Consider the following 10,012-nt stretch of genomic DNA (forward strand, 5'->3'; position numbering starts at 1 on the left):
CCCTGAGATATCAGAGCACGTCGCTTGAAGTTTAAGCATCCAATAGTTACAGGTGAGCGCCTTCTTCCCACTGCATTTCTATGCCGCCATTCAGGCAGGGACACACATGTGCTTTGTGAACACTGAAGGCAGTATTATCTCAGCTGTGCTGGTCCCAGGAAATTAGAGAAACCATGAGGGGGAGGTAATAACTTTTATTGGACCAATTTCTGTTGGGGTGAGTCTACGCAGCATCCTAACCTTGAAATAAGAACAAATTGCATATCTTATTTCGATTCTATTTCAAAATAGGTTATTTCGAAATTTGGTGAATCTACATGGCACCAAATTTTGAAATAAAGCACTATTTCGAGACATCCCTTAACACTGGTGGAATGAGGGTTACCAGGCTGCCAAAATAGCACGCCCATTATTTTGAAAAATATTTCGAAATAATGGGTGGCTTTTTAAGACGCAGGGTAGCTCTTTCGGGATAGCTCTGGTATCCTTATCATAGAATCATAGAATCATAGGACTGGAAGGGACCTCGAGAGGTCATCGAGTCCAGCCCCCCGCCCTCAAGGCAGGACCAAGCTCCGTCTACACCATCCCTGATAGATGTCTATCTAACCTGTTCTTAAATATCTCCAGAGAGGGAGATTCCACCACCTCCCTTGGCAATTTATTCCAATATTTGACCACCCTGACAGTTAGGAATTTTTTCCTAATGTCCAATCTAAACCTCCCCTGCTGCACTTTAAGCCCATTACTCCTTGTCCTGTCCTCAGAAACCAAGAGGAACAAATTTTCTCCTTCCTCCTTGTGACACCCTTTTAGATATTTGAAAACCACTATCATGTCCCCCCTTAATCTTCTTTTTTCCAAACTAAACAAGCCCAGTTCATGAAGCCTGGCTTCATAGGTCATGTTCTCTAAACCTTTAATTATTCTTGTCGCTCTTCTCTGCACCCTTTCCAATTTCTCCACATCTTTCTTGAAATGTGGCGCCCAGAACTGGACACAGTACTCCAGCTGAGGCCTAACTAGTGCAGAGTAGAGCGGCAGAATGACTTCACGAGTTTTGCTTACAACACACCTGTTGATACAACCTAGAATCATATTTGCTTTTTTTGCAACAGCATCACACTGTTGACTCATATTCAACTTGTGGTCCACTATGACCCCTAGATCCCTTTCCGCCATGCTCCTTCCTAGACAGTCGCTTCCCATCTTGTATGTATGGAACTGATTGTTCCTTCCTAAGTGGAGCACTTTGCATTTCTCTTTATTAAACCTCATCCTGTTTACCTCTGACCATTTCTCTAACCTTAAATAGCTGCACAGTGTAGATGTGCCCCTGGTGAAAGAGAGAAGCTATTCAGCTCCCACAGAGCTCAGGTTGAATACATGTCTCTCACTCGCAGAAGTTGGTTCAATGAAAGATGTTACCTCGTCCGCCTTTACGGTGTGAATATTAGCCGTTTCAGCCTCTCCTTCCACAGCCTTGCCAGTCAGTGTTGAAAGCATCATTTAACAATGGGGAAATGGAGTTACATGTTTTGTAACAGGTCCTCTAATGGGAATCTTGCCCACAGAATCCATTGGAGCTATGGCCAATTTACATCACCTGGCGACCTACTAGAATCATAGAATCATAGAACCACAGAACACTAGAACTGGAAGGGACCTCCAGAGGTCATCAAGTCCAATCCCCTGCCCTCATGGCATGACCAAGCACCATCTAGATCATCCCTGACAGGTGTCTGTCTAACTTGCTCTTAAATATCTCCAGTAATAGAGATTCCACAACCTCCCTAGGCAATTTATTCCAGGGCTTAACTATCCTGGCAGTTAGGAAGATTTTCCTAATGTCCAACCTAAACCTTTCCTGCTGCAGTTTAAGCCCATTGCTTCTTGCCCTATGATCAGAGTTGAAGGAGAACAATTTTTCTCCCTCCTCCTTGTAAATACCCTTTTGGGTACTTAAAAGACGATATTATCGGCCAAAACTTAGTTGTAAAAGAGAGGAAAACCCATTTCTAACAGCACAGACATCAGATCCAAATTCTCAAACCCGAAAACAATAAAACATGATGGATTTATCTAGATTTTACCCTACTTCCACATTATGAAGAGTCTTTTTCTTGGAAAGAGACATGTCTTCGGTCTCCCTCAGTATCTAGAGAGCCAACTGGCCAGAGACAAAGGATGGAAAACCCCAAAATTCCTTTGTCCCAGTTTGAAATCCCTACCTGCATTTCTATTGGCTGACCGCTACCCGGCTAGGTACAGGGGACTTAGTTAACCCCTTATTCCCCAGGCTGCTGGTCATCCCTCATGACCATGACAGCATCACAGAACCATGTTTGCTTTTTTTGGTGAATCAAATCTAAGTTAAAATGATAGAAAGGAATGTTGAAAAGGCATGTAACGAGAGCGAAGCATAAAAATGAAATTAGGGAAATGACAGGGAATTTAAAGATGACAAGATCTTAATTAAAATAAGTAGGGAGGTTGTGGAATCTCCATCTCTGGTGATAATTAAGAGCAGGTTGGACAGACATCTGTCAGGGATGGTCTAGATGGTGCTTGGTCCTGCCATGAGGACAGGGGACTGGACTTGACCTCTCAAGGTCCCTTCCAGTTCTAATGTTCTGTGACAGGTGTCTGTCTAATCTGCTCCAGTGATGGAGATTCCACAATCTCCCTATTTATTTTAATGAAGACCTTGTAATCTTCAAATGCCCTCTCATCCCCCTAATTTCATTTTTAAAATTCAACCTCCTTACATGCCTTTTAATCTAGAGGGTGCTTAATCCTGCTGTGAGGGCAGGGGACTGGACTTGATGACTTTTTGGGATCCCTTCCAGTATTCTGTGACAGTATGACTCCATAAGTGTTCAGTCGGAATAGAGACTCCTAGTACCTTTGGTTTGGGGTTTCTATCCCCCTCCAGCCATCTGCTCTGAGCTGCAAACTCAGTCCAGTCCCACAATTCATCTTCCCGGGGAAGTAAGCAGAACAAGAAGAGTCGTGAGTCCGTTTGTTGAGAGTTTTTCTATCCACACCCACTGGGAGTTTCCATTCGTAAAATCTTTCCTTACTCGCTCTGGAAATGCCCGGTCACCTTTTTCAGGAGAGGCTTAACCAGGTCTGTGAAAGAGCCGCTCTTCTCACTCATTAATGTCACTCCCCTGCCAGGTGATCCATATTCCCCAAAACCGTCTATCGTTCAGTGACCATACGGAACAGAAACGCCAAGTGAGATTGACGCTGGAAGCCAGGGACTAGCGTTCCATAGAGTCCAACCATGACACCCATCCTTCTCCGATTTACCGATGCTGACCCACAAGTGAGCATGACTCATTCTAGCTGGGAATCTGGGAGTGTCTAACAGAGAGGGGCAGGGCACCAGCTTTGCCAACACCACAGTTTAATTAAAAGCAGCATGGGGTCTGGAGGCGCCTTAAGGAAGTACAATTTTATTTGGGCATATGCTGTTTTAGGCTGGAAACCACAGGGACAGATGTATGATATGGCAGCTTCAGTTTGGCAGATACTCACACGAACTGCTAACAACTCCAGAGAGAAATCTTGCCGTCACTGGCTAATTCTCAGAAAACATCTGCTACATGCGCAGCAGCAGTCAAAACCCAAACAGAATTTTAGGAATGATTAAATAAGGGATAGAGAATAAGACAGAAAATATCTTATTGTCTCTGTATAAATCCATGGTACGCCCGCATCTTGAATACTGTGTACGGATGTGGTCGCTTCATCTCCAAAGAAAATCTTGGCATTGGAAAAGGTTTGGAAAAGGGCAACAAAAATAATTAGGGGTTTGGACTGGTCCCATATGACGATAGATTAAAAAGTCTGGGACTTTTCAGCTTAGAAAAGAGGAGACCGAGGGGGGATAGGATAGAGGTCTGTAAAATCATGACAGGTGCAGAGAAAACGAATGAGGAAAAGCTATTTACTTTGTTCCCTTAACATAAGAACTAGGGATCATTGCATGAAATTAATTGATAGCAGGTTTAAAACAAACAAAAGGAAGGTTTTTTTTTCATTCAGCACACAGTCACCTTGTGGAACTCCTTGCCAGAGGATGTTGTGAAGACCAGGACTTTAACAGGGGTAAAAAAGAACTAGATAAATTCATGGAGGTCCATCCATATTCATTAGCCAGAATGGGCAGGCATGGTCTCCCAAGCCTCTGTTTGTCAGAGGCTGGGAATGGGTGACAAGGGAGGGATCACTTGATGGTTACCAGTTCTGTTCACTTCCTCTGGCGCACCTGGCGTTGGCCACTGTCAGAAGACAGGACACTGGGTTAGATGATACTTTGGTCTGACTCAGTCTGGCTGTTCTTAGGTTCAAAGATGGGCAAGTTACACTACTGTTTGGAGGACCATGCTAATGAGCTCAGTTCAGTCAAGGTGGATCCCATCACGTGAGCAGGTGAGAAAACCAAAAGGGTACAAATCCCTTTTGCACGGAGCCAGCCGCTCCCAGTCTTCATTCAGACCATGCCGGGTGGTGCAAGTTTGCTCGTGAATCCCAGCGAGGCAGTTTCCCGCTGCTGTCTGTTTTGTCAAGGTTTTGGCTGAAGGATGGCAACTTCCATGTCTGTCACTCAGTGGCCAGGGAGACTGACGTGTTCTCCCACCGTTCTTGAGGTCGGATTTGTGTCCATTTTTTCTTTCACGTAGCGGCCGTCCAACTTGGGCAATGTACATGGCAGAGGGGCATTGCTGGCTCATCCATTTCATTGCTCATTGTATGAACAAAGCGTTTCATTGTATAGATTTAAGTGTCACACCTTTGAATTTCATCACATGTTCCCCTGTCTCTTGTAGAATGGGGCAGAGAAAACAGCCGTTCCCCATTCTACCTTCTCCAGATCATTTTACTATTGACTTTTATTATGTTCCCTCCAATCCTTCTCCCCTCCAAGGCAACGCTCCTCACCACTCCAATCCCCTTTTACAGGGTAGTTTTTTCTAGCTCCATTATTCTCCCCTGCACCTGCCCTCAAGAAAGTCTTTAGTAGGTAGAGAACATTGAGGGTCTTCGGTGGGAACCGCTAGTTTTCATGGAACTCAAGAGCAAGTCCCCATTGGGTGGGGAGAAAACGACACTACCCTAGGTGACAGGTAGTACATGGCAGATTGCGTCTAGCACAGGGGCAGCATCTTCCTTCACCCGTCCTTCTCGTTCTTGACCCATTAACCCACACGCATGAGGCAGTGGGGAGCTGCTCCACAGTTAAGGGGTAAAACTAGGCAGATTTCCAACCTCCCTACAACCGACCCACAAAACGAGTTGCGGTGGAATGGCGTGGCACAGTTAACACGAGTTCTCATCTGAAACACAAACACAATGGCCATTTCCTCAGCATGTCCTGCTCCCCGTTACGCGAGCTGCTCCATAATTGGTGGCATTAATGACTCTCTTTCGATGGGTGAAAATCATCTCTTCCCCTACCAAGCACTGAAATGCTGAATCTATCAGGGTAGATGGAGAAAGTCCAGCTGAGGGCAACAAAAATGATGAGTATCAGAGGGGTAGCCGTGTTAGTCTGAATCTGCAAAAGCGGCGAGGAGTCCTGTGGCAACTCATAGACTAACTCAAGTGTTGGAGCATAAGCTTTCATGGGCAAAGACCCACTTCGTCAGATGCATGTGATATGGGGCGCTGGAGCACATGACGTACAAAGACAGGGTTAAGGACTTGGGCTTGTTTAGTCTGCAGAAGAGAAGAGTGAGGGGGGATTTGAGAGCAGCCTTCAACTCCCTGAAGGGAGGTTCCAAAGAGGATGGAGAGAGGCTGTTCTCAGTGGTGTCAGATGGCAGAACAAGGAGCAATGGTCTCAAGTTACAGTGGGGGAGGTCTAGGTTGGATATTAGGAAAAACGATTTCCCTAGGAGGGTGGGGAAGCACTGGGCTGGGTTCCCTAGGGAGGGGGTGGAATCTCCATCCCTAGAGGTGTTTCACTCCTGGTTTGACAAAGCCCTGGCTGGGATGATTGAGTTGGGGTTGGTCCTGCTTTGGGCAGGGGGTTGGACTTGATGACTCCTGAGGTCTCTGCCAGCCCTGGGATTCAGTGATTCTATGAAATGGTTAGAACACATTCCTATCATTCTAACAGTGTCAGTGCCTGTGGACACTAAACCGCACTGAAAAGTCTTCTGCCAAGATTTTACGGGATGTGTATACTCGATGTGATTTGTTAGCATTGGTCCTCTGCGTAGTGAAGTAACTCAGACAGCTTTGCAGTGTGCTTATCCTAGCCCACGATACCTTACAGGCACAGTAATTTTGTTAGTCATTGAGGGTGTGTCTAGACTACCTAGTTTTGTCGACAAAAGTGGACTTTTGTCGACAAAACAATACCAGCGTCTACACTACCGCGGAGTTCTGTCGACATAACGTCGACAGAACTCCGTGGTTTTGTCGACGCTGGTGTACCTCATTTTACGAGGCAAAACACCTTCTGTCGACAGAACTCTGTCGACAGAAGGTGTTATTGCCTGTAACGTTGCGTCCAGACTATGGAGTTCTGTCGACAAAGCGGCTTGCTTTGTCGACAGAACTCCATGTGTCTGGACGCAAATTGTCGACGGAAGTTTTGTCGACAGTATCTGTCGACAAAACTTCCGTTGACAAAACGCGGTAGTCTAGACGTACCCTGAGGTGCCAGTCGACCCCTTGGTTTGCTGAACCAGATGAGCACAACTACCCCCATACGCTTGGACTCCAGAGACCTGGCCAGCTTTCCGCCATGTCCAGAAGTGAAGAGCAGCATTGAAGCATCATTATTCAGTTCCATTTTGTCACTAGATGGGATAAAGAAGTGGATTGACTTGTCGTGTCAATAGCTGGCTACCAGAGGAATGGGTGGTAGTGGTAGTCATTACTCCAGTATGGTAGCTGGTGACCATTATTCTGTCCCCAAACCAAGATTTCTTGCACTTTCCTCTGAAGTCTACACTTAGCCTTAAATTCCCTTGATCTATCCAGGAGAGGAAAGAGATTTTCATAGAACTCTAGAATCAAAGCATTGAAAAAGACCTTGGAAGGTCATTGAGTCCAGTCCCTGGCCCAAAGCAGGACCAACCCCAACTCAATCACCTCAAACAAGGATTTGTCCAGCCAGACTTAAAAACCTCTAGGGGTGGAGATTCCACCCCCTCGCTAGGGAACCCATCCAAGTACTCCCCCACCTTCCTAGTGAAATAGTTTTTCCTAATGTCCAACCTAGCCCTGTCCCACTGTAACTTGTGCCCATTCCTCCTCATTCTGGCACCTGCCCCCACTGAGAACAACCTCTCTCCATCCTCTTTGCAACCCCCCTTCAGGGAGTTGAAGGCTGCTCTCAAATCTCCCTCCCTCCCTCCCCCCCACTCTTCTGCAGACTAAGTTAATTTGACTTTGAAATTAATTCACTGGACCTTTTAAATTTACCTCCATGCTCCTCTGATTAGGTTGCAGCACTACTGTGCCTACACTCAGCCCATGGCCGACACAGACTGGAGAAATCAAACGTCCGTCACGGAATTCATCCTGCTGGGATTTGGGGATCTCGCTGACCTGCAAATTCTTCTCTTCCTGCTGCTCCTAGTGATCTACATCTCAACCCTGGTGGGAAACACGCTCCTCGTGGTGCTAGTGGTGGCCGATCAGCACCTCCAGACCCCCATGTACTTCTTCCTGGGGAACTTGTCCTGCTTGGAGACCTGCTACAGCTCCTCCATCCTGCCCTGGATGCTGGCCAGGATCCTGACGGGGGACAGAAGCGTCTCAGTCTGTGGCTGCCTCACACAACTGTATTTCTCTGGTTCTCTGGCATGTGTAGAATGCTACCTCCTGGCGGCCATGTCTTACGATCGGTATTTGGCCATATGCACACCCCTGCTCTATTCAACGCTTATGAACCCCAGGTTCTGCCTCCAGTTGGCTGTGGGGTCCTGGTTAAATGGTTTTTTGGCTATTGCTCTCTTGGTCTTCTTCATGTCACAGTTAATATTCTGCGGCCCCAAAGAAATTGACCATTTCTACTGCGATGTCACCCCCTTGATCCAACTCTCCTGCGGGGACACCCGCCTGATCATATTGTTGGATTTCATCCTGGCCTTTTTATTCACTTTGCCTCCATTCCTACTGACTCTGACATCCTACGCATGCATCATTGCCACCATCCTAAGGATCCCATCCACCACCGGGAGGCAAAAGGCCTTTTCCACCTGCTCCTCCCACCTCATCATGGTGACCATTTTCTACGGGACCCTAATCATTGTATACATGCTCCCGAACCATGACACACTACAAGCCCTGAACAAAGTGCTCTCCCTTTGCTACACGGTCTTGACACCACTGGTGAACCCCCTGATCTACAGCCTGAGAAATAGAGAGGTCAAGGATGCATTGTGCAAAGCTCACAGAAAATCGATTATTTTCACGACACACAGAGTCTCCTAGACCTGGGGTAGCCAACCCATGACTCGCAAAGCAAGCGGCTCTTCACCCCTGAAAGTACGGCTCACAAAGTCCTCCAACTCCCATGAAGCCGGGGAGCTGTCTGGCGTGGCAAAATGGTGCCCTCAAGATGGTGGCAGCTGACGAGAGCCCGACGTGACCAAAAAGCCTGCCCACGGTTTTTAAAGGGGTAGAATCCTCTTTTTTTTATAGACTATTTCAAAATTGACTTGTAATAAGTGACGCAATTTTTTTTCGATCTACGGGTGCAGTGTCTTCTCTCTCACTCTCTCGGTTCTTCCTTAGATCTGGCTTCTCTTAGCCACTGTACACAAAGTAGCTAGAGTTGACATACCATAAACAGAGCTTCACAGTGGTTGGGGGGAGCAAACACTTTCATCAGCTGTTTAGATTCAGGAGATATTCTTTTCTTTATTCTTCCTTTCGGATTTTTCGTTGCAACTTACGACTGGTGTTCCCCTTTCAGAGCTTATGTGAGGCAGCGAGATTCAGCGCATGGAAGGGAGCCACTTGGTTGATCAGACCTGGCTTTTTGGATTCGCAACCCTTCCATCCGAATCTGATTCTGTTCAACCTTGTATACATTTTTCCACTTGCCTGACTATGCTGATATCGGTCTATTTTTGCCCTTTAGACTTTTGTCTGTTCCATTTGGGGTTATCAGCACTTTGCTACATATTGCAGTCTGTGTTAGTTAACTTCCCTAAAAGCGGGGTTATTATTGATCATCCAATCAAATTCTGTTTTTTTGCTCATGTCTCCTGTATCCTAACAATGCTTCCTTTCCTTTACTTACCCCTAACTTAGTGCTCTTTTGACATCCTGGGTAGGCTTTACCCAGGCTTTACCACATCCTTTCAGACAGAAAAGAGTGAGGGGGGATTTGCGAGCAGCCCTCAACTCCCTGCAGGAGGGTTGCAAAGAGGATGGAGAGAGGCTGTTCTCAGTGGGGGCAGAATGAGGACCAATGGTCTCAAGTTGCAGTGGGGGAGGTCTAGGTTGGATTTTAGGAAAAACTATTTCCTGAGGAGGGTGGGGAAGCGCTGGGATGGGTTCCCTAGGGAGGGGGTGGAATCTCCATCCCTAGAGGTGTTGAAGTCCCGGCTTGACCAAGCCCTGGCTGGGATGATTGAGTTGAGGTTGGTCCTGCCTTGGGCAGGGGGTTGAATTCAATGACTCTTGAGGTTTCTGCCAGCCCTGGGATTCTAGGATTCTAAGAAGACCCTGGTACAAGGTTCTGGTCCTGCTTTGGGCAGGGGGCTGGACTCGATAACAAACCTGCATTCTTACAAAACCCTCTGCTGGAGGATCATTTTAACTCACAAGAACCAATGTCTCTGTGGCGGTGTCAAACCCCGCATAGCTGGAGAACAACTCAGGATACAGTTATTGACCAAAGCTGAGCCCTCTTTCTGTCCCATGTCCATCTCTTTCCACAGCAGCCTAAGTATTTCACTGCCCTGTAGCAACTACCCCAGGGTTCCTCCCTGTTTGTTGCAACTCCCACCGACTTCCGACCCTCGTGCTGTCATCG

At 46.9% G+C, this 10,012-nt stretch overlaps 1 protein-coding gene across 1 annotated transcript; it reads left to right on the plus strand.

Moving 5' to 3' along the window:
- Positions 1-7,405: 7,405 nt before the first annotated feature.
- Positions 7,406-8,460, plus strand: LOC102448192 (olfactory receptor 6B1-like). Its single transcript, XM_006129559.2, has one exon. The coding sequence runs from the start codon at positions 7,498-7,500 to the stop codon at positions 8,458-8,460; it is 963 nt and encodes a 320-aa protein (XP_006129621.2). The 5' UTR covers positions 7,406-7,497.
- The last annotated feature ends 1,552 nt before the right edge of the window (positions 8,461-10,012 follow it).

Source organism: Pelodiscus sinensis, chromosome 30, assembly GCF_049634645.1.
Source record: "Pelodiscus sinensis isolate JC-2024 chromosome 30, ASM4963464v1, whole genome shotgun sequence".
In the NCBI taxonomy this organism is placed as follows: domain Eukaryota; kingdom Metazoa; phylum Chordata; order Testudines; family Trionychidae; genus Pelodiscus; species Pelodiscus sinensis.

Bases quoted from the DNA above. Each gene is read 5' to 3' on its own strand.
- LOC102448192 (XM_006129559.2), top strand. From the start codon at position 7,498: ATGGCCGACACAGACTGGAGAAATCAAACGTCCGTCACGGAATTCATC.